The sequence below is a fragment of the Micropterus salmoides genome, unplaced genomic scaffold (genome assembly GCF_014851395.1).
Source record: "Micropterus salmoides isolate LMB-PRFRI ecotype aquatic unplaced genomic scaffold, ASM1485139v1 Ms_hic_scaffold_18, whole genome shotgun sequence".
NCBI lineage: Eukaryota > Metazoa > Chordata > Actinopteri > Centrarchiformes > Centrarchidae > Micropterus > Micropterus salmoides.
Genome location: NW_024040928.1, coordinates 30,744,100 through 30,769,239, shown reverse-complemented (window position 1 = coordinate 30,769,239; position 25,140 = coordinate 30,744,100). Strand labels below are relative to the sequence as shown.

Here is a 25,140-nt window from a genome sequence, read left to right as displayed (position 1 = left end):
GTACAGCTGAGTGTGTGTATATTAAAGTGTTCTCTGGTTGCTGTGCTGATAAATGTTGGGAACTCACTGGCTGATGAGCAGCAGGTCAATTTCAGCCGGGTCGATCAGGTCGATGTACGGCAGAGCGTCCATCCCGTCCAGACCAGGATGGATCCCGCAGTCCAGCTGAACCACAACACACACATTTTTACACACTGAGGTGACTGAAAGCTGAATACCGTGCAGCTGATGGGATTAAAAACAGACCATAATCTTTCGTCCCTTGAACTCCAGGATGATGCAGGACCGTCCCACCTCCTGTCCTGCTCCTCTGGACACAAACACACAGAGACAGCATCACTTTCATGTCTAACTGACATCCAGATGTTTCAACGAAGAACCGTTAACAAACTAAACTCAGCTATCAAACCCAGCAGAACCAATAATAACAGAAGGACCAGCTGATGCATATCTGCCCCCAGAGGAACATCAAGCAGAACACCATTCAAAAATTAAGCACTTTTAAAACACTTTGTCAGCAAAGGCCAAAACAAGCCAAATACCAGTTATTTAATTTAATTAATCAGTTAAATTATTAAGTCTGAATTTCTAGAATCCACCAATTAGCATCTGATTTTAATAAATGTTGTCGAAGTTAACGTCAAGTCTCGCGGTTAGATTTCCACGTTGAAAACCTTCTTAAATAAATAATGTTTGGTACATTTGGTCTGCGCCGAAATGAAGCCTTGCCTCTAATGAATAGTTAAGTTTAAATAGCAAGATTAAAAAAGCTTTGGCCTTTGTTGATAAAAGGAAGATCTACTAAATTGGTGTTTTTCTGAATGGAGTTTGGTGAGAGAGCAGCAGCCACGGAGGCTAAACCAGGTAAACGTTGTGTTTGAACTCACAGCGGGCGGATGAGCAGTTGGTCACTTTCCTCCGCAGGAACCGTGGCGTCACATTTACGTTTAGACGCCATGTTTACCTGAATAAACTCACAAATCTTCCACAAATACTAAATTAACTCAGAACTTCAGCTATTCCGCGCGTTGCCACAACTTTAACTCACTTCCGGCTCCTGCTGAAATACCTCCGTGTGGTACAACTGCTGGTAACTTTGGTTCCACCTTTGGGAGTGTGTTTTTCTTCTTCTTTTATGGCAGATTGCAGCCATGACTTTTAAAGGTGCATACGCCACCTACTGTACCGGAGTATGTTGCATGAACTATGTTTGTTGACACAACTTCATTTCATAAAATAATTAAAATAATATTGAGAGAAAAAACTAAATCCTATTATATATATCTCTATATTTTTCAGATAATAATAATAAACCTTCAAGGCTTCACTTCCTTCCTGCCTGACTTATCTTTTGATTTAGCCTTTGTGAGGATCAAACTCAGCAGGAAAAGAAATGTACTTGAGTAACAGAATAAATCAAGACTATTTGTTGAGTTTTTGTCTCCAAACCTTTATTGAAATAAATGAGAAGCTCTGCAGCCATCAGCAGCTACTAGATGCTGCTCCAAGAAAACTTTATTAAAGTGAAAATCAGAGTCAACACAGTTTGTACACAACAAGTTCAGCCCTGAGATCATTTCACCATTTCTAAGAAAACACATTTCTGACATTAAAGGCACAATCAGTGAGCCAGATGTTAACCAAAGTGAAGCCTCGTCCACCACCAACATTTAAACCACAGGACTGGAAGTTGTCTCCCTCCTACACAGAACACAGAGACACTGAGGAGGAACCATAGAACCAGATCCTAAACCCAGGATAAAGAGGTTCAGTGAATGTGGTGTTGAAGGTGTGGAGGTGGATCAGTGTGTCAGAGGAGACTCTGTAGAAGGACAGAGAGCCAGCAGGACAGTCCACATACACTGCTACTCTGTTAGAGGAGGAGGAGGAGGAGGAGGAGGAGAGAGGGAGGACTGTTTCTCTCTTATTGTGACAGACAGAGAAAGAACCATTATTAGAGCAGCTCAGACTCCAGGACTGATCATTCCATCCAAACACACAGTCTTTACTGTCTCCTCTCCTTCTGATTCCTCTGTAACTCACTGATATATAAACTCCTCCTCTCCACTCGACCTCCCAGTAACAGCGACCAGTCAGACCATCTCCACACAGCAGCTGAGGCCAGTACTCAAATCTCTCTGGATGATCAGGATATGGCTGCTCCTCTCTCACCCGTGTCACCTTCCTGTTGTTGTCAGACAGTTTGAGGTTTCTGTGTGCTGTGTTTGTGTCCAGTGTGAGTTCACAGAGATCTGATGGAGAGAACGAGACACAACACAGCAGCAGTTTATCATCAGACACATCTGAAGGTTTATTCTTTGTTTTCTATAAAGTTTAATGATGATGCATTTAGTCAGTAATGTTTGAATGAATAAATACCACAACTATCAACTTTGTATTAAGAGAAACTGACTGTGTGCTGTTTTGTCATCATGAGTCAGATTGAATCCACACTTACACTTCCTCACATCAGGTTTTAACCTCTGCTCTCCACCATGGTCCACCCTGGAGGAAGAAACACAGTCAGAGTGATTTTCTATCCAACATGAGTCCTAACTGCTGTTCAACATGAAGCAGTGTTCCTCAGTTTGTCAGTGTGACAGAGAAACAGGCTGAAACTCAACTGTGTCAACTGTCTCCAGGATTCTTTCACTGTCTGAGAAAAGGACCTGAAGAAGAAGACAACCAATATGAGAGCAGGATGTCAAATATTGTCCTCTGCATGTTGTCCCGCTAAATAAACAGTTTGACCAGCATTCACACATGAACAACTAAACTGTTTCCAGACTGTTCTCAGATCAGATTCAACTTGTATTGAGTAATTTCTGTCAGAAACAGAGGGTCTGAGGACAGAGAGGCCACATGATGTACAGACTGTAAAGCTTTGAGACAAGTTTGTGATTTTGCACTTAATAAAACTGACTTGGGAATTTCATATCAATAAAGGACTGTATTTCACAGAGACAGATGAGGCTAAATGATGAAGTTAACAGAGAATAAAGGCACCGAGAAGGTGTTTCTCTCAGCAGCAAATAATTATATGCATCTAAATGTGCGCATTTGTTTTGCTTTAAATATTTAACAATTGTATTTATAATAAACAAGACACTAGTGTTTACAGTGTTGCACAAACCACTTGGAAAATGTAGTGAGCCAAGCTACCAGTTAACTCTACATTAAATGAAGCTTCACTACACTGAAGCTACAACCAGGAGAAACGTAGCAAGCTCAGCTACAGCAACATGGCAAAAGTCCTTTACTACATCTGAGCTACTTTTATTTATATTGAACCAACTTCATTCCAGAGTAGCAAAAGAATAAAGACCTGCTCCAAACAGTAACAACGTGAGAGATCTAAATCAGACAGAAACGCCCAAATATTACAACAAAATGTATTTCCTCACAAACTGAGAACCAGTGGTAAAACATTGTTACTTTAATAGATGTGCTGCTTGTGAAAAAAAGCATGACATTTTCAACATATGATTTATTGAGATTTTGATAGATACACAAAAAAAGTATTGTCAGCTACTGATTGTGCAAGTTCTCCCATTTAGAAAGATGAGGTTTTGTCATAGGTACACTTCAACTATGAGACACAAAATGAGAAGAGGAAATCACATTGTATGATTTTTAAAGAATTTATTTGTAAATTATGGTGGAAAATAAGTATTTGGTCAGTACTCAAGGTCAATGTTTCCTGTAAGTCTTCAGCAGGTTTGCACACTGTAGCTGGTATTTTGGCCCATTCCTCCCTGCAGATCTCCTCTAGAGCAGTGATGTTTTGGGGCTGTCGCTGGGCAACACGGAGTTTCAACTCCCTCCACAGCTTTTCTATGGGGTTGAGGTCTGGAGACTGGCTAGGCCACTCCAGGACCTTGAAATGCTTTTTAACGGAGCCACTCCTTCGTTGCCCGAGCGGCGTGTTTGGGATCATTGTCATGCTGGAAGACCCAGCCACGTTCCATCTTCAACGCTCTCACTGATGGGAGGAGGATTTGGCTTAAAAATCTCACGATACATGGCCCCGTTCATTCTTCCTTTGACACGGATGAGTTTTCCTGTCCCCTTTGCAGAAAAACAGCCCCAAAGCATGATGTTTCCTCCCCCATGCTTCACAGTAGGTATGGTGATGCAACTCTGCATTCTTCTTCCTCCAAACACGACGAGTTGAGTTTTTGCCAAAAAGTTAGGGTTAGAATATCTTTTTTAGTGTAACACTGCGACCATTATTTCTTAATCAATTTATGTTGTTTCTGGCTAAATTTCATAAACACAAATGCAAATTGACAAAAACCCCATTTATAGTCCTTGAGAAAGAAACTTTGTTTTTTTTTAGTTTCTCCTCCAACAGAAAGGCTTTGAAGATAGGCTCCTTAATGTCTGTACTCGCTTAAAGGTCTGTGATATCCTTCAACCAAGTCCAGTTGCCCTTGACTTTAACCTTCTGAGAACCTTCAAAGATATCTGTGATATCCTTATTTATTTTCGCTGTATTGTTCTGTTATTGTACCCCCTAGCTATAAATACATCGGTATCCCTAATGTGAAGTATCCATTGCAATGTTAAGATTGGTGATATATGTTGCTATTTGATATTATTAAAAAGGAAGAAAAAAAGACAGACAGCAATAACTGTGATTGGTCGGCATGGTAGCCTTCAGGAAGTGCTCCGTTCTTTGAAGTACATTTTATTATTAACAATAATAACAGTAATTTTATTGCATCTCTTGACTCGCACAGACTTCACTCAGTAAAAATCTTGGCACTCCATTATTACGTTACAAGTCACGGACCAGGTAATGCAACAGCAGGCACTAGAGTGCAGATGGTTTCGGTTGTTTCATAGGCTACGTCCTTAACAAGCCGGCATGCGGCTCACCTGCTGCCGTGATAACAGATCACGGGTGGAAACATATGAAAAAAGACGAGTTCTGTGTGTTTTAGGCGACTTTATAAAACACACTGCTGATGGAGAAAGTGCAGCAGACAGGCGGAGAGAGACCAGACATGTAACGTTAGGTGTGTGTAAGTGTGGGGAGAAGAGAATTCAGAGACAGGTGCAAACCAGGTATTTTTAAAAATGATAATGATAATGTTTTTGGGGATTAAATCCCGCTTTCAACAGCCATCAGCCATCACCGATGGCATCGTCTATCGGCCCAACCCCAGTGTGTGGATGCTACCACGGTACTTGATCAATAAAGGAGCTTCGAGGTTGAAAAGCCATTTGATCAGAAAAAAGCGAAGCTACCACCACACTACTGAGAAATGTAGTTAGACTTGTAACACTGCAGCTACATTAATCTCAACAAATTTAGTAGTTGTTGAGATGAACCATCAAACACTTCTATCCAGAGCTGGACTGGGACAAAAAAATTGGCCCTGGCATTGTTGGCTCAGGCGGCTCACCTAAATTGGTGAGACACTCCTCACTGATACACCATCCTTCCATATATAACATGTGTACCTACTGTACACAAACAAGCCGAGTGGTATGTGCCATGGATAAGTGTACCAGTGCAAGTCAATCAGTGTACTCATATGTTATAATCATCAACCTTCATTGAAGTAATCATCATCATTGTCACTACAGCATGGCACACATCCTACCCAAGGGCTTCACTTTGTGTTGAACAGTGGTGGGGACATTTAAGGGCTCAGATTAGGGGGGTGACGACACACTTTGCCCATGAGATGTGACATTGCACAAGATTGGGGTCACAAGAACAAGACAAGAATATATTTGAATACTGTTTTGATCATTAATCACTTAATTTCCTGCATTCTGGGAATATTTTCTGCACCAATTTATGGTGGAATGTCTTTATTTATGTAAAGGGAAGCACAAATTCAGTTGGCAAGTGATGATTCAGAATATAAAAATGTAATAGAATAATGCAGTAATCTGTAGCTCTTTTTTTAGCTTAAGTTAGTTTTTTTGGACAACGCAGATGTTTCTTCTATGTTTTTATTGCATTGCTGGTTTTCAGAATAGTGCAAATAAACCTTTCTCAAAGCATTTTCATTTGTTAATTAACATTTCTTAACATTAACATTTTTAACAAATGCTTTCAAAAAGTGATGGGGACAACATCTGCCATTTCAAAAAGTGGTGGGGACATGTCCCCAGCGTCCCCAGTGTAAATGACACTATGACCCTCCCTCCCTGCTCCCTCCCTACAGGCTGAGCTACTCCATGCTTACCGCTTCACCTCCACTCTCCTCCTGCTAACATATCGGTTATTTTGCGCATTTGGTGGCATCCATCTGCAGAATGTTTAATTTTTTTTGGCCCACAACTCCAGAAACAGAAAGCAGAGAGGGGGGGGGGGGTCAGTATAGAAAATTACCCAATGTGCTGCGGTACATGCTTTATGGGCCGACCGTTGGCCCATTTTTTAAAACAGTTGAATAAATAAGTAATTTATGTTACACTGGCCCCAAAGTTTCGTCGGCCCACAAGGCATTTACCTGGTATGCCAGATTACCAGTCCACCCCTGATTCTATCCATAGAGAAATGCTGCAAGCAGGTCTCACATTAGAATGATTTTACATCCAAGTTTCTGATGTTTCTAATGGTTTCCAATCGATAAGACTTCTGGAGAGCCGTGTATTTCCTATCTCAGGCCTACTCACTGCTCTGAACAGAATGAGGAGGAATAAGAAGTCCTTCATGATGATGGACTCCAGTAGACTGACAGAAAATAACAGAAAATAGAGACACCTGCAGTGTGTGAGCTCTTGCTGTCTGTCCAAACCTGAGAGTGTCCAGTCTCCAGTGTGGCTCCTCCAGTCCAGCAGACAGCAACTTCACCCCTGAGTCTCCTGGATGATTGTAGCTAAGGTCCAGCTCTCTCAGAGATCAGAGCTGAGGCCAGAGAAGCACAGCCTTCCTCTGTGATCAGACAGCCTGACAGTCTGGAATCAGGAAAACGTCATAAACTCTGTGTTTTAGAAAATCATGTCAGCAGGAAAATCTTACAGACCATTTTCACTAACTGAACCTAAAACCAGATGAAGAGGATTTAAAAGAAACAGCTGATTACTGACCTGAGAGTTTCCAGTGTACAGTGTGGACTCTCGAGTCCAGCAGACAGCAGCTTCACTCCTGAATCCTGCAGGTTGTTGTTACTCAGGTCCAGCTCTCTCAGACTAGAGGACTGGGAGCTGAGAACTGAGGAAAGAGCTTCACAGCTTCTCTCTGAGAGATTACAGCCACTCAACCTGAAAAAGGATTAGCAATGAACACAAACTGAATGTTTTATTTGTCAAATATACAGTTTTAGAAATTGCACATCCATTTATCCACCTACAGAGCTTTGTTGGAGGCTTTGACCACTGGCAGCAGCCTCAGAAGAGCCTCCTCTGAAGCAGAGTATTTCTTCAGGTCAAACACATCCAGATCTTTTTCTGATGACAGTAAGATGAAGCCCAGAGCTGACCACTGAGCAGGAGAGAGTTTATCTGTGGAGAGACGTCCTGAACTCAAGGACTGTTGGATCTCCTCCACTAGAGAACGATCATTCAATTCATTCAGACAGTGGAACAGATTGATGCTTCTCTCTGGAGACAGATTCTCACTGATCTTCTTCTTGATGTACTCAACTGTTTCCTGATTGGTCTCTGAGCTACTTCCTGTCTGTGTCAGCAGACCTCGTAGGAGAGTCTGATTGGTCTGCAGTGAGAGACCCAGGAGGAAGCGGAGGAACAAGTCCAGGTGTCCATTTGGACTCTGTAAGGCCTCGTCCACAGCACTCTGGTAGAGATGTGTTAGTTTAAGTTTGTCTCTGAAGACTTTAGACAGCCGGGAGGTTGATTGTTCTTCTGCCAGCAGATTGACACCAGAGTTGATGAAGGTCAGATGGACATGAAGAGCAGCCAGAAACTCCTGAACGCTCAGATGGATGAAGCAGAACACCTTGTCCTGGTACAGCCCTCTCTCCTCTTTAAAAATCTGTGTGAACACTCCTGAGTACACTGAGGCTGCTCTGATATCGATGCCACACTCTGTCAGGTCTGATTCATAGAAGATCAGGTTGCCTTTCTGCAGCTGCTCAAAGGCCAGTTTTCCCAGAGACTCAATCATCTTCCTGCTCTCTGGACTCCAGTGTGGATCTGTCTCAGCTCCTCCATCATACTTGACGTTCTTCAGTTTGGACTGAACCACCAGGAAGTGGATGTACATCTCAGTCAGGGTCTTGGGCAGCTCTACTCCCTCTCTGGTCTCCAACACCTCCTCCAGAACTGTAGCAGTGATCCAGCAGAAGACTGGGATGTGGCACATGATGTGGAGGCTTCGTGATGTCTTGATGTGGGAGATGATTCTGCTGGCCTGCTCCTCATCTCTGAACCTCTTCCTGAAGTACTCCTCCTTCTGTGGGTCACTGAACCCTCTGACCTCTGTCACCATGTCAACACACTCAGGAGGGATCTGATTGGCTGCTGCAGGTCGTGTGGTTATCCAGAGGCGAGCAGAGGGAAGCAGGTTCCCCCTGATGAGGTTTGTCAGCAGCACATCCACTGAGGTGGACTCTGTAACATCAGTCAGGACCTCATTGTTGTGGAAGTCCAGAGGAAGTCGACACTCATCCAGACCGTCAAAGATGAACACAACCTGGAACTCTTCAAAGCTGCAGATTCCTGCTTCTTTGGTTTCAGGAAAGAAGTGATGAACAAGTTCCACCAAGCTGTACTTTTTCTCTTTCAGCACATTCAGCTCTCTGAAAGTGAATGGAAATGTGAACTGTATGTCCTGGTTGGCTTTGTCTTCAGCCCAGTCCAGAGTGAACTTCTGTGTTAAGACGGTTTTCCCAATGCCAGCCACTCCCTTTGTCATCACTGTTCTGATTGGTTCATCTCTTCCAGGTGAGGCTTTAAAGATGTCTTCTTGTCTGATGGTTGTTTCTGGTCTGTCTGGTTTCCTGGATGCTGTTTCAATCTGTCTGACCTCATGTTCATCATTGACCTCTGCAGTCCCTCCCTCTGTGATGTAGAGCTCTGTGTAGATCTGGTTCAGAAGGGTTGGGTTTCCTGCTTTAGCAATCCCCTCAAACACACACTGGAACTTCTTCTTCAGGTTACACTTGAGTTTACGTCGGCACACTGGAGCAGCAGTTCCTGAATGAAGAAAGAAGAAATGTGATTAATAAGTGGATGCTACAGTAAATCTGATAAATGTAAACTTTAAGACATCAAGATGGTATTTATTTTCCTCCTCCATGAAATCTCTCCGGCTCATCAGCTGTGAACAGTTTCTGAGTTTCAGCCCAGAAGAATTCATAGATCTGATCCAAATGTGTGCATCATATTAACAGCAGAGTTTGAAATGGAAACTTCTCCCATGTTGCCTCCATTTCCTCTTTCCATCATGTTAAATCTGTTCAAATCCTCTTACTGCTCTGCAGACGCTCAGCCAGCTCCTCCTGCTTCATTATCCTCAGGAAGTGCAGTGTGATCTTCAGAAATGCCTCTCTGCTGCTCCTCCTCTGCTCCTCCTCCTCACCGTCCAACACCTCCTCCTCCTCCCTCGCTAAGCATGCTGGGTAATCTGGACTCAGAACTCTCTGGAACTTCTTCACCTCGTTCTTCACAAACCTGCCAATGTTTCCTGGAGCAGCTGGAACAGAAGAAAATGTAAAGTTGAACTGGTAGAAGTCAACATCAGATCATCTGTGACAGACAGAAAGCCTGCTGGTCTGCAGAGTGCAGCATGGAGACTGGATCAGAATGCTGCTTCACTATTTACTTTGTGGACTGCCCTGTCTCCTATAATATTTTTAAAGGAAACATATTGCTTGCTGAGATTTCTACATAATGAGTAAATGCTGTTAAAGAACAAATTAAGCAAATCACAAATGTTGATACTGAGTGTATCAGTCAGATGTTCTGTAGAACAAGTTGGTGTTATTGAGGACTGTTTCCATATGGTGCTGGTTATTCTATAGTGGGAGCCCTGCGGTGGTAGTGTAGCCTAACTGACGTCACACAGTTAAAATTGGTGCGTATCAGTGGGCTGGTGGAGTGATGGACTACAGTTGTGCAGTGCAATAACTTTCATTACAAGTGCGTGAATGAAAAAGAGTATTTTTGTATCTTTGTGTCGATGCAGCTAAACATACATTCTGTTATGTTGTTACTGCAGAGGGAAGAAATAAACAGCATATCAACCCTCTCTCAGCTCTTTATTTCATATTTGGTCTTAAGTGATGTTCTGCTGTGACAAACAGAACTAGCACCCAGACTGAGCGTATTCCTGTTAGCTCCAACATATTCTAGTTTTCCTCTAAAATATCTGATCTCACAATAGGTTATCAGCTGGGACTGACTGCAGCTTTATGGATTATGGCTGCCTGTGAACATCATCCAGAAATTAAATATAAAATAATTTATAGAAATAATTTCAATGACATTTTTGTGCTGGCTCCTGTAATTAGCAGTAGTAGCTGAGCTTGTACATTTACACACCATAAATATGGAGTCCAGGTCTGTTTGATGCTGCTGGGCAGACTGACCACTGGGAACCTCTGAGCTCTGCTCATCAACTCTGTGAAGAAATATGATGATTTGAACATATAATGACAAACAGTGTTACATGTGCTGTGTTATATCTGGTAGAAACAGATCCTCATACACCTATACCAGATCTTGGTATAAAATGTATGATCTGGTCACTTTCCATGGAAACACCGCTGGGTGCAGGGTAGACTGGACAGGAGAAAATGCTGCTGTTTTACTCATCCAGCTGTGTCTCAGTGGACATCAGCGGACGAGGAGGCTGCTGAGGTCCTACTGGACTCTAACTGGACTTACAGTTACAGTAAGCAGCAGACAAAAGGGCATGCTCATACTTTTAATATTTTTACTTTCTCATGTGTTTGACATTTGTTTTGCACTGTTCTTTGAACCTGGTTCATTTCTGTGCTGCTGATGTGACATGAGAATTTCCCTCTGGGAATAAATAAAGAGTCTATTATTATTTTAATTAACAAAAAACAGTGCTGAACCAAGACCTACCTGAGAGCTCTTTTTAGGAGAGTCAACAAAACAACACAAACATTTAAGATTCTTACTTTTGTTCAGCATCATTATGTCCAGCTTTGAAGTGAACAGGGACATGACGGTCGCTGTTCACGGACACACAGCTGGGTCCAGGAGAATCTGGTCTCTGCCGATGGATCCTGAACAATGAAATAACAAATCAGATGTGTCCTCAAAGCAGATTTAATAGATATATTTATGTGTTGGTGTCTCTGGTAGTGAGTTTTCAGCTGAATCTGCAGTTTCTCAGCGATACAGAGTTTTATAGCGACTTTCAGTTGTTGTTTATCTGTCCAGCTGCATCTTTACTGTTAGTAGCTCAAAACTAAACTTCATTCACCTCCATTGAGCAAGAGGAGGCTCCATAGACAATGTTCTTATACATTCTTAAACCTGCATCCAGCTGTTTGTAGATTTTAACCGTGGTTTTGATATTTGGACTAAGATCTGCAAAATGTGAGACCAGTTTGAAAAAAGTGAAGAGTTAAGAACATGAAGTGATCAAAACAAAGACACCAAACCTCATCTCAGGAGAGACACAAACATTTAACATGCTGACCTTTGATCAGCAGAGTGGTGTCCACCTTTGAAGTTAATAGCTTTGTCCATAGACCAGTCACTCTTGATGGACACGCAGCTGGGTCCAGGTCCAGGTCCAGGTCCAGGTCCAGGTCCAGGTCCAGGTCCAGCAGAGTCTGGTCCCTGCTGCTGCTCTGGGCTTCAACACAACACACACAGAGCTTTGAGAGTGAATAATGATGGTGGAGTGATTTGAGTCCTGGACAGTTAGAGATCCTCATCTCACCTCTGAGCTTTGGTCTGGCTGTCATGTTCCCCACACAGAGTGCTTTTAGAGGGAGGGACTCCCTCCTCTCTGTCCTCACACTGATTCATAGCAGAGCCCACACCTTCACACAAACACAACAACATGCTGAGAGAGCTGCACTCATTCATTACAACAAGCTTTACATCTCAGGACACTTTAGTTCTCCTCAAGGTCTGTGTCTTTAAATCTTTATTTCTGTCTTTAAATGTTTAAATCATGACCAGAGAGACACAGGATGGCTGATTTTACTTTGGTCCTTCTCTATTCCTGTGAGGGCCCCTGATGGCTGAGGGGCCCTAATCAACCTCTAAGTTCCCCTCCACCCTGGGCTGGCTCTGGTCCATCTAGAAAGGATCCTGGAGCCTCTGGTACAGCTGAGACCTGGGGCCTCATGTATAAACGCTGCCTACGTATAAAAAGGTTACGTACGCTGGTTTTCACGCACACGTGGGATGTATAAAAATGAACGTGATGTGAGAATGTGAAGTCCCTCCACAAACTTTTGTCTGGCTGTCAGTAAACTGCTAAAGTGCCAAAACTCACCAAATGTTTCAAAATAGTGTTTCCACTGCAATTACTGTGCAGATGTCAATGGAGTAGTCTATCAAAATCCTAATTATGTCTTTTGACAAAGGTTTGATCATGTATGTAGTGGTTTAATATCAAAATAAAATTGAATGTGAGAAAAATAGATCATGATGACTTTCACATATTTAATTTCACTTCATTTCACATCTTACCACTTTATCATGTAAACATTCAAACCAGCAGTGTTATTTGTGCTCACACTAGTCAGCCATAACTATTCCATACTGCACCTTTCAATTGGAAAAGAAATAAAATAAGCCAAGTGCCAACTGCAGGCTGCCTTTCCCCGGTATTAGCCGGTGTGTTTACCTGAGGTGTAGGCCTCTTTAATAATAATGTTCGTTGTGATTAAAACCTGCTTTCACATAGCGGTATAATGTGAAAAATTTAGTTTTTTTTTTTTGACGGGGGGACGGGGTTTTACAATCACAATGCCATCGCCGATGGCTGACAGATGGCTTTTATACATGAGGCCCCTGGACTGTTCTAAAGGGTCTTCAGTGAAACCAAGTCCGTCTCAGTGTTGGAAGATGTCTGTATTTGAGCCCTGAACTCTTCATCCATGCTCTTAACTTCAGAGTATTAACAGTTAAACAGAAACCTGAGCCAAGTGGATCCAAGCTGTCAGACCAGTTCAGACACACCCTGCATGTTTCACTGATGATGTGAGCTCAGACTACAATCAGACTGCTGCTGATTCTACTTGAGAAACATGAACAATATTACAGGGAAATCTTTCTGAAATCATTGTTCTTTAACTCGGAGAGAAATTCTACAGCAGATTTCAAAGAGATATTTAGAAACAGCCAATCAGCATCAAGAAGCATTTCTACTGTCCAGTTAAACAGTGATCCAGCACAATGTGATCAAAGTGATCCTGATTATCAGACATTTACAGATTCCTCTGGTCGGATTCTCACCTGCTGAACTCACTTCAGGTCGACTTACAGACACTTTGCACCTTCATGTGTGGAGGAAACACTGGGAGAGAAGAAGCTGCTCATTTCTTCCTCGTCAGTCCTGGTGTCTGTGTGCATCTGATCTGAGGACGCCGTCACAGCCTCATAACTTCAGAGTCTAAAAAACATCAGAGTGACGTCAAAACCGGTCTAACCTGTGGCAGACTCCACCTCATCAGAAGGTTCCTGACCTGAGTGGTGTTGTATGATCCCTTTGTTTTGTTATTTGATGAAGGCTACAGGAACAAAAGCTTTTATTTCTTAAATAAGTTTTAAATTTGGTCGTGAGATAGTGTCACACCTAAACCCAGTCAGTGTCAGAAACGTCACTGATCAGATGTGTAGTTTCATTCTCTGTCCACTAGATGCTGCTAACTAACCAGCTGATGAGCTAAAGATTAGCTCAGTAAATAAATCTGTGATGGAGGATCAAGTCTCAGTGATCATACCCACCATGAGGTTTATAGGGATTTATAAATGAACTATTTTAGAAAAACTGTTATTGAGTCATTTCATTCTGCTGCAGTGATTTACAACCTAAATTTCAAGATGACTGGAGATAAGAACTGTAGGGAAACAGAGGGGAACCTCTGCAGCTGGATGTAAAACATTAAATAACATTTCAGTTTTTAAGTCAATAAGTAACATTTCATTCATATAGCACCTTTAAAAACCTAGGTTACCACATGCTTTACAGAAGGATATCAAGTTAAATGCAACATTACAACAGTAGACAGCACAATAAAAACAAAAAAAGTTCAAGGCATCACAAATCAAGTGTAGATGAAAACTCTCGTACTAAAAAGACAGCTGTGACTTTAAACACTCAGGAGATTTTGCTGATCTGACTCCCAAAAAAAGAGCTGAATCTTCAAACTGCTCATTAAGAGCAGCAGGTGGTTTACATGTTGATGATGACCACAAAGATTATATTCAATTCAATTTTATTTATATAGCGCCAAATCACGACAACAGTTATCTCACAGCGCTTTTCATAAGAGAGCAGGTCTAGACCGACCAACAGTTCCCACCAAGAGCAGCTCTAGGCGACAGAGGCAAGGAAAAACTTCCTTTAAGAGGCAGAAACCTTGAGCAGAACCATGGCTCAGGGTGGGCGGCCATCTGCCTCGACCGGTTGGGGGTGAAGGAGAGAGAGAGAGAGAGAGAGAGAGAAGAGGGGAGGGAGGTAGCCTACACAATATCCACACAGAGGTACAGACAGTAAAGGTGATGTTGCTATAGACTAAATGAAAAATGGTACAGATATTTATAGTAGTGTTAATGATAATAATCGTAATGTTAATGATTATAATAACAATAGGACTAGTAACAATAGTCGTTGCAGCAGAGGGTGTCGAGCAGGAACACGGGGGCAGCAGGTGACCCGCAACCACAGATCCAGACTCCACAGCTCCAGAGCCAGAAACACCTGCAGGAAGTGATAGGAGGAGAGAGGAGAGGGACGAGAAAGCACAAGACTACCAGAAAGGGGGGAATTTGTGTTAGTAACATGCAATAATGGGATGAGGTTGCATACAGAGTGAGAGGAAGTAGAGGAGAGAGGAGCTCAGTGCATCATGGGAAATCCCCCGGCAGTCTAGGCCTATAGCAGCATAACTAAGGGATGGTTCAGGACTCACCTGAGCCAGCCCTAACTATAAGCTTTATCAAAGAGGAAAGTCTTAAGCCTACTCTTAAATGTGGAGATGGTGTCTGCCTCCTGAACCCAAACTGGAACCTGGTTCCACAGGAGAGGAGCTTGATAGCTGAACGCTCTGGCTCCTAGTCTACTTTTGGAGACTCTAGGAACCACAAGTAACCCTGCATTCTGGGAGCGCAGTGCTCTGGTGGGGTAGTAAGGTACTATGAGCTCTTTAAGATAAGATGGTGCCTGACCATTAAGAGCTTTGTAGGTAAGAATAATGATTTTAAATTCTATTCTGGATTTTACTGGAAGCCAATGCAGAGAAGCTAAAACAGGAGAAATATTATCTCTTTTCCTGGTTCCTGTCAGAACACGTGCTGCAGCATTCTGGATCAGCTGAAGAGTCTTAATGGACTTTTTCGAGCAGCCTGATAATAAAGAATTGTAGTAATCCAGCCTAGAAGTAACAAATGCATGGACTAGTTTTTCTGGATCATTTTTAGACAGGATGTTCCTGATTTTCGCAATATTACGTAGGTGAAAAAACGCAGTCCTTGAAATTTGCTTAATGTGAGACTTGAATGACATGTCCTGATCAAAGATAACTCCAAGATTCCTCACAGTGGTGCTGGAGGCCAGGGCGATGCCATCAAGGGAAACTATATCTTTAGATGATGCGTCACGGAGGTGCTTAGGCCCCAGAACAATAACTTCAGTTTTATCTGAGTTTAACATTAGAAAATTACAGGTCATCCAGGTTTTAACATCCTGAAGGCACATTTGAATTTTAGCTAACTGATGAGTTTCATCTGGCTTGATCGATAGATATAACTGAGTATCATCTGCATAACAATGAAAGTAGATGGAATATTTCCTGATAATATTGCCTAAGGGAAGCATATATAAAGTGAAGAGGATTGGTCCGAGGACAGATCCTTGAGGAACTCCATGACTGACTTTGGCATGCATGGAGGACTCATCGTTAACATGTACAAACTGAAATCGATCTGATAAATCGTAGTAAAGTTCATTTACTAGTACACCTTTAGAAGAGAGAGATCTGATGTTTAAGAGTCCACATTTACTATTCCTATTCGTTTGCACTATTGCACTTGTGGTTTTAATTTTTAAGAGGTTTTTATGCACAGCTCCTCTTCTGTTTACCTTTGATTTAAATAATTTCGATGGTCGGGGGACAGACACCGTCACTATAGGATTTTCACTAAGTAACTCCAGAAATGGAGGAGCAGAGAAGTGTGTTAAACTGCGACTCTGCCTCCTGGTCTCAACTCTGGGTTGTCATGGATTTGGTCCACTAATAAACTTGGCCAGATTTCTAGAAATGAGAGCTGCTCCTTCCCAAGTGGGATGGATGCCGTCTCTCCGGATCAGACCAGGTCTTCCCCAGAAAGTCTGCCAATGATCTACAAAGCCCACATCGTTTGCTGGACACCACCTCGACAACCAGCAGCGGAATGACGACATGCGGCTATACATGTCATCACTGGTCAGATTTGGCAGGGGTCAGGAGAAAACTACGGTGTCCGACATTGTTTTTGCATATGTACACACCGACTCAACATTAATCTTAGTGACCTCCGATTGGCGTAACCGGGAGTCATTACCGCCGACGTGAATAACAATCTTGTTGGCGCACATTTAAGTCGTTTTGCACGCGTGTTTCAGGCGTGCTGTTTCCTTGTGGCTTAAAATAATAAAATAAAATAATAAACTTTCAAAAGTCTGAACTTAACGTCGGATATGCCAATCCATTTATTAACATAACGAACAATAAAACATTTAGTCAATAATAACTTAACTCAAGTCAGTCTCCATAATTACACGCCGTGCCTCACAAAACCATGCACGTCGCAGTGCGCCACACCTGCACTAATTACCCAATGTCTTAAGTAGACTTGTGGCTGCACACAGCGCCAACCCATGGCTATACACAGAATGGCTCCAACAATCTTACTGTATTTACGTTTATCCTTAGCCAGCAGTTTCAAATAAGACTCAATGTCGCCCGCTCTGGCCCCAGGGATGCACTTAACTATGGCCACTGGCTTCGCTAACTTCACGTTTCTCAAAATGGAGCTGCCAATGATCAGAGTTGGTTTCTCAGCGGGTGTGTCGCTGAGTGGGGAAAATCTGTTAGAGACGTGAACAGGTTGATGATGCCCCGTGGACTTTGAATGCTTACGACTATTCCTCCTTCAGATAGTCACCCAGCCACCCCTTCCTGGCTGCACAGGAGATGCCGGAGGACGGCTACCACAGGCTAACTCAGGCTAGCTACAGTAGCTAAAGACTGATCTACCAAGGTGCAGAGCCGGACTTCTAAATCACTGAGCCTCGCCTCCATGTCTATAAATAAACTACACTTATTACACGTACCATTACTGCTAAAGGAGGCAGAGGAGTAACTGAACATCTGACACACCGAGCAGGAGAAAGTAGGAGAGAGAGAGGGAGAAGGAGAAGCCATCGCTAGCTGCTAAGCTAAAGTCGCTAACGTCAGTTACCAAAACTTTAGAACAACTATGAGATTGAACCGCAGTCACTAAAAGATGGAAAGAACTGTGAGTGCTTAGGCAAAATTACTGTAAGAATAAGTGTTTAGCGGACAGTTGGACGCTGTAATCTAACAAATTTAACTGTTTAGCGAGAGCAGCACATCACGGTACCAACACACAAGCACCGGAAACGGAAATGAGTCGACACGCTTACCGCAGTACGTCAGCGTCATATAGATGCTATTGGTTAAGAGCAGCAGGTGGTTTAGATGTTTATGATGATGTAACAACCTATTCACATATAGGTAATAAAACTGTGCTGAATACATTCAAATTCCTTTTCCACAGCGCCCCTTTAAAAGGTGTGTGAGTGAATTAACTGGTTTCAGCTCAAAGATGTGTAGCATTATTAAAATATACTGAAATGGTCTTTAAGTGTTAAGTGTAAGAGTTCAGGGGCTGCTCTTTGTGTAGTAACGCTTTGTGTGGTGTGTTCAGTGTCTGCACTGTGACTTTGCCTGTCTGATGTTCAAACACCTGGTGAACAAACTGTCGTCAGAGACCATCAGCAGCATCATCAGGAACGCCGCGGAGATCGAGCAGGTGGGTCAGACGGGCCTGCGTGGAGCACCTGAACCGGGTCTGGTTTCTGCTGGTTTGTGGTGTGTTATATGTCATTTTGAAACTATGTTTAAAAGCAGGTCAAATAATTCCTTTATTTTTCCCTAAAGAAAGTGTTTATTTTAAATCAATTGTTGGTTACATGATCAAAAAATGAATATTTGCGACAAAAACTGTACTTTATATGCTAGCAAGTTGTATTTTTCTAAAGAATGCAACACCTTTTTTTTGTTTTAAAGGAGACCGAAATCATGTAATTTACTAAACAATTGGATAAATGACTGGCCTAAACATAATAGAAAAAATTGTGGTGTATCTTATTTTAAAAAACTAAACAATTTAGTAACAGGAATGAGCCCTGGCTAACAGTATGCAGAAATATTCAAATACACTTTTATACCAAATGCAAAGAAAAGCACGGTACCAATGATGCATTAGGTCATCTAGTTTCATATGATATTAGTATCTTCACTCTGGATTTAGAATAGACCCCAGGAAAAATCTGAAAGATCCCCTCCGGACACTGTCCCAAGGAGGTGAAGAGAGTGTATTTGAGTAACAGGACTGAAAGAAACAGGACTGAGTTTTTAGCATAGAATTAGCAAATACATGAAATATAGTGACATGGCATCAGGCACATGCACATAGACATCAAAAGGCTTTTTTCTGGGATGATTGTTTTTTTTAATAAAATAATACACAGTATATTTATTCCCGTTTGCAACAAATTCGCTATCAAACAAATATATTTACTAGGAAAAAATCTAAATAGGCTATCAGGTCAGGTGGCGGCTCTATATAACATGGATGGTGAAGCAGGACCCATGACAATAACTTATTTGGTGGATGTGTTCCAGTGGGAATCAAAGACAAGGGTCTAATCCACTGCACCATCGCAACCTCTCTGTAATAATTATTATTTTGTATTCATTTTTCTTCAACAGCTACTTGTGCAACATGAAATAATAGAATAATAATAAAAGTCTATAACTAAATAATATAACTGCTAAGTTTCAAATTAGTATGTACATAACATACGAGCAAATATACATACATCATTTTTCAGGAGAACGTAATTGAGAAAGCAATTTGAATAAATATAAATGGAGACAGCGTTGAACCTTTCATGGCAGTAGCAGTCCGTAATGTCCTATGTAAAGCTAGCCTCCATTGGAGGAGACAGTGGGAGGTAAAGACGTCACTTTTACATTTCACATTATTGCCTCTTAAATTGGGACTGACAGAATATACTGAGTGGCCAGATAAAAACCCAGATGAACTCCTCACTGCCACCTCTACTGTTCAGAAGAGTGTAAAACTGATACTACAACAACAAAATGGCAGAAAATGATTAAGTTACCTTTTGATGATAAAAATAATCTGCATGAAGTCGTCGACCGAAGGTGAAATTAATCAGCAGCTTCAACCAGGAAACCAACCAGAGAAAGAACAAATGTGACTCACAGCAGGTTTTCAAAGGTCTGTAAATTCACATGCAGTCTCTCTGGATTCATCTTCAAACTGAAGTGTTTTTTAATGTGAACACAGAGCAGCTCTGAACTTTGGACTGAGAAACTGGAGTCAAACATTAACAGTATAAATGCTTATCTCAAGATCATAAAGCTCTGGTGGTTCTACTTTACCAACTTCATTTTTCCTATTAACAACTTTGAAGGGTAGAACTCAAACTATTTCTTATCATCTGCACTTTATGCTGAATAAATTACCTGACTGCAGAGAATCCAAAGCAGTTATTTAAAGAATATGATTTACCTTCTTCAGTCACAAGCAAACAGAACAAACTAGCATACTTTAATTTGAATCCTGAACAGTGTGTTTCTGTTTGACGACGTGATCACACTGAGTGTATTTACATAATCCTGTAGTAAGAAACTTAATCACAGCCCTCATAAAAGATGCAGGTTGGGCTGTTAACCCTTCCTGTGAGTTCTAATGAAATGAGGAAACTCGTGTTTAAATGTTCCCAGATTTTATTTTGTGATCTCAGATTTGTGAATGTGGATCCTGATTTGAAAAACTACATGAAGGAGCTAATTTATCATCCACTTTCAATGTTCTTACACATTCTCAAACCTGCATCCAGCTGTTTGTGGATTTTAACTGTGGTTTTGATATTTGGACTAAGATCTGCAAAATGTGAGACCAGTTTGAAAAAAGTGAAGAGTTAAGAACATGAAGTGATCAAAACAAAGACACCAAACCTCATCTCAGGAGAGACACAAACATTTAACATGCTGACCTTTGATCAGCAGAGGGGTGTCCACCTTTGAAGACAATAAGTTTGTCCATAGACCGGTCACTCTTGATGGACACGCAGCTGGGTCCAGGTCCAGGTCCAGGTCCAGGTCCAGGTCCAGCAGAGTCTGGTCCCTGCTGCTGCTCTGGGCTTCAACACAACACACACAGAGCTTTGAGAGTGAATAATGATGGTGGAGTGATTTGAGTCCTGGACAGTTAGAGATCCTCATCTCACCTCTGAGCTTTGGTCTGGCTGTCATGTTCCCCACACAGAGTGCTTTTAGAGGGAGGGACTCCCTCCTCTCTGTCCTCACACTGATTCATAGCAGAGCCCACACCTTCACACAAACACAACAACATGCTGAGAGAGCTGCACTCATTCATTACAACAAGCTTTACATCTCAGGACACTTTAGTTCTCCTTCCTCTCAGTAACATGACACAAATATTCAGGGTCGACAGAAACCTTGTTGGAGCCCTAAACAGGATCTGATGACCCCAAAATGTGTTACACAGCCCCCAGATTCACCCAGAAGTTCAGTATGTTGACCACAAAATATATCAGATGTATTAGACTGTCAAGATTCGTTACAGTACACCCAAACATCATTGTTTAAATCCTGATCCTGGTTATCAGACATTACAGATGCTTCTGGTCGGATTCTCACCTGCTGAACTAACAGACACTTCTTCATGTGTGGAGGAAACACTGGGAGAGAAGAAGCTGCTAATTTCTTCCTCGTTAGTCCTGGTGTCTGATGTAGTTCTGCTACCTGTCCACTAGATGGAGCTAACTAACCATCTGATGAACTAAAGATCAGCTCAGCACTGGAAGATGTCATGAAGCAGCAGTGTGGATCAGTTGGTTCACTACTAGATTTTGGACGCGTTGGTTTGTAATGAGGCAGAATGAAGCTTGAGATCCCCGGGCGGGGCCCTTCACTCTGTTCCTCAGTCCTGGTTCCTAACAAAGGGGGACCAGAACCTCCAGAACCTCAGGCTGCCACAGATGGTGTCTGCTATTAAAGCTCTTCTTCAAAAAGACTTTGGCTTCCAAACACTTTTCTTTAAAGGCCTTTTTACTCGTTTGTCCCTGTGAAGACTTTACAGTTTGTAATTATTGTCACTTCTAATAGTGCTACTACTACAAATACTGCTTCTGTAATACAAGTACAATATCTACTGCTGGGACTGAAAACTGCTGAGAGGTCAGAGGTCAGGGTCGGGCAAGTCCCCACCGACTGCTTTATTTATTATATTTATTATATTTATAATTAGACAATAATAATATGTAATTCAAAGTCCATGGACAAGCTGCTTTTCAGTGCGTTGTATCCACTGCTATAAAAGGAAAAAAACTACAAGTATAAATAAATAAGTGAATGTAAAAATAAAGAAATAGCCTTTACTACCAAAATGTATTTATATATGATTTATTTCTGCATTTATTTATACTAGTGTTATTTTTTGTTCTTCATAATTATAAGGAACAAAAGCCTTGTAGGCTAGTTGTAGGTTTTTAAGATGTGACAGTAAGCCTACTCACCGCTTAGAAATATTTAATGTTTTTTATATTTCACAGCCGTTAAAATAAATGGGTTTCATTTTTTTAAGTGAGGCTGAATATTATAAGCATATAATTTGGTAGGAATATTGAAATTAATTTTAATATGAGTGTGTTTTTTCAGGTTAGTGGCTCTCTTGTATCACACAAGTCATGTAGCGCCTCACCTTTAACGATGTGGGCGCAGGTAATGTGGGGGAGTTTTCAGAAGCCTAAATGTTGACATTCAATGTTTGTACATATTTAATACAATAAAGCGTAAGTAAACAGAAATCTGTGTTCTGTTTTTACTTTTTATATTGTACGAGATTACTGCTCATTCAGGGTTCCCACACGTCCTGGAAAACAACTGACCAATTATCCAGTCATGGAAAACTCGTGGAAATTAAGAGAAAAAGTCAAATATCCTGGAAAATTATTTTAACATTATGTTGCAGCAGCATTGTGAACACCCCCCTGAGTCAGGTCACAAGTAGCACAGGTTGGCTAGGAGCGACGGGCTCAGATGTGTTATTGTTGAGAAAGTTGGATAAGAATGAAGAGGAAGCCGGGCTCAGAACTGAAATGAAGTAGTCCCAGTTTCTGACCGTATTACACTTGCATATCAATACTCCAAGTTCTTTGTGAAGTTTAAATAAAGTGTGGCGTTGTGACAGCAACATGTCTGAAAGAGCTTTTTGTACCGTTACACAGAGACGTTAGAGAGCTAAGGTTCAACAGAATAATGGGATTTGTTAGCAGGTAAAATTATAGCCTGTTATTATATTATTTCTTTATATACTATAAAAAATTATAACAATATAGCTGCAGGCAGAAATGATCAGGCTCCAAGCAGGTCGGGGAAAATGCAACATTTGCCATTTTCAGAGAAGAAGAGCAGATGCAGGGACTTCAGAGAGAAGTGATGAAAGAATTTGGACTTGAAGCCTTTTTTGTAGGGAGGTCCTGATCATGTATTTTTGTCCCGGATCCCAATCGAGTAATTTATATCTGCTGAGAGATACTTGTAATTTCCTAGTACAGTTGAACAGTGCACTACATTAAATTAAGTTTCTGTCTCCTTTTAAAAGTATTCTCCAGTGTGTGTTGCTTTACTGCAGCCTTTGTATGAGAGAACTCTGAACTCTGCTGGGCCAGGGCTAACCTTTAGCCTCTTAAATATTTTTCCAGTTTGCTGGATCCATTTTAAAAGGTATATGACTAAACTGGTCGCACTGTAGGTGGGTTTTTTTTTTGGTGGCTTATTAAATCTTTAGTATTAACGGCAGCTCTTTTAAAGCGAGTAAACACAATCAGCAAATATTGGGCTTTAATCTGGTTTCCTACAGCGGGATGGACCCAAAATAAACATGTTGCTGTGGTTAAATTGTAATAAACGGATCAAAATGATGCCAAGTACAACGATAGCTGGACTCAAGTAACGTTAACAGACACATGTTTAGTGAACTTACCCGGAAGTTCAGCTTCCTCTCTTTCTTTTCTCCAAGCAGTCTCCTGTTTCTGTGGCTCTCTGCAGCAGACAGGTTGAGAAGTACGAGCAAAGTTAAATCCACTTTTTAATACCCAAGATTAAAATTAAGTTTCAGTTTAACTTGTGACTTTCAGCTGACCTGTGGTTTAAAAGAGGAAGAGAAACTTTATGCCAATCGGTCCCGGCGATTTTCTATAGTTATAGCATATACAACATTTCATTCTCCAGGGTACAAAAAATATACAAATACATACTTTAAGAGATTCATTTAGGCTTTCTGATGAAAAAGTCCAGGTTAAAGTACCAACTTCTGTTCTTGAGTTCCAACATCAGTCACATCCATAAATCATAAGAGCTGAATATAACATTTTGTGGATATGGTAATTGGCAAGAAAGAATAACAGATTTGTTATGAAATATAGTCCTTTCTTCTCCTCCCTGAAATCAAAAACACCAAAGAAAACATCCTTTAAACACAAAGAAACTCTCAGTATGAGAACAGTTCCAAAATAAATGGGAAACATTTTCCTCTGCATTTTCACAGAGAGAACACTCAGTTTGAATATTCTGTTTATATCTTTAAAGAAAGATTTCGCTGGATAGAACCACTGAATCACTTTACACAAAACTTCTCTCACTTTCTTAGTGAGCAAATATTTAAAGGGTAATAACCACACTTTATCCCAAGACACACTCTCTATTATACTATTCTAACACGATGTTATGGAAGGAATAGTAACAACACCTTTTTGGAATAAATCTCGTATTAGTTTTGAATTGACCTGTTGCTTGCAGCAGTGTCAAATAAAGTGATAGTGTGATAGTGTGGCCACAGGAAGTTAATGCGTCCAGCAGCATCCTGCCTCCTGAAGGAACGGCATCAAAAACAATCGCATACTCTTTAACTGATATGGGAATTTGATTCGTCATCAAAAAGTCTGAGTAGCTCTACAGCCTGCCATTAGTATCAAACAGCTGACCGACAAGTAAAATATTGTTCTTAAAGAGAATGTCCTTCTTATTGCAAATCTAATATCTGTGTGGAGAGAAGTTGTGCTTAAATAAGAGAGACCAGGACAAAAGCATCTGCTGATGAAAGTTTGATGTTTTTCCTCCCAAAATGAATCATTTAGCTGACGCTTTTATCCAAAGAGACTTCCATATGTAATATGTCTAATATATATTTGGGTAAGACAGGTGTAGCTTGGAGTCGTTATCTGAGCCCTCAAGTGTTCACTGACCTTCCAGCTCTAGTTCTTTCTCTCATGTAACTGTCCTTGTTAGGGAGACAACAGTTAGACTGATCAGCTAGAGACAGCAGCTCAGGCGTCAGGCTGCCAGATATCAGTGTTCTCTGGGAATCTGACAAGGTCGAGTCTCACAAGAACGTTTACAAGAACTCACTGGCTCCACAGATCAGAGTACAACTCAGAGATCGTAATAGATTCTAATATGATGCAGCATGCATCTGGGCCAAACAGTTAATCTCACCTCCAACACTCACTAAAACCACCAAAACACTTCATACATGTCTCAAAATAAACTGGTTGGACCAAACACAGGCAACAACTCTCAGTCAGAAAGCAAACACTGTCACTGATAACACACTGAGCTAAAAACACTGATTACAAGGAGCATTCTACAGAAATGA

General features: G+C 41.3%; 2 protein-coding genes and 1 long non-coding RNA gene across 7 annotated transcripts in view; all 3 read right to left on the bottom strand.

Moving 5' to 3' along the window:
- The window catches only part of LOC119909443 (cleavage and polyadenylation specificity factor subunit 3-like), an 80,879-nt gene extending 79,794 nt beyond the window's left edge, over positions 1-1,085 (bottom strand). For 4 of the 5 annotated variants that reach the window (XR_005445427.1, XR_005445428.1, XR_005445429.1 and 1 more), the window contains exons 1-3: positions 888-1,083; positions 247-310; positions 68-165 (exon numbers count right to left, since the gene is read on the bottom strand). Coding sequence is in view for 1 of the 5 variants with exons in the window: in XM_038727704.1 (XP_038583632.1) it covers positions 68-165; positions 247-310; positions 888-958 (233 nt within the window). In the remaining 4 variants the exon portion in view is untranslated. Of the gene's footprint in view, positions 1-67; positions 166-246; positions 311-887 lie in introns of all 5 variants that reach the window. The other variant, XR_005445430.1, reaches the window with a different exon arrangement.
- Positions 1-21,506, bottom strand: part of LOC119909382 (NLR family CARD domain-containing protein 3-like) — a 98,376-nt gene extending 76,870 nt beyond the window's left edge. Inside the window, exons 1-4 of the mRNA XM_038727586.1 lie at positions 20,690-21,506; positions 20,456-20,602; positions 11,073-11,180; positions 10,468-10,546 (exon numbers count right to left, since the gene is read on the bottom strand). Of these exons, the coding sequence (XP_038583514.1) occupies positions 10,468-10,546; positions 11,073-11,180; positions 20,456-20,602; positions 20,690-20,838 (483 nt within the window). The 5' untranslated portion in view covers positions 20,839-21,506. The remainder of the gene's footprint in view (positions 1-10,467; positions 10,547-11,072; positions 11,181-20,455; positions 20,603-20,689) is intronic.
- LOC119909457 lies at positions 2,151-6,801 on the bottom strand. Its single transcript, XR_005445441.1, has 3 exons — positions 6,762-6,801; positions 2,459-2,669; positions 2,151-2,252 (listed from the first exon to the last, which is right to left on the bottom strand). It is a non-coding gene; the product is annotated as an uncharacterized LOC119909457 (long non-coding RNA).
- Positions 21,507-25,140: the final 3,634 nt, after the last annotated feature.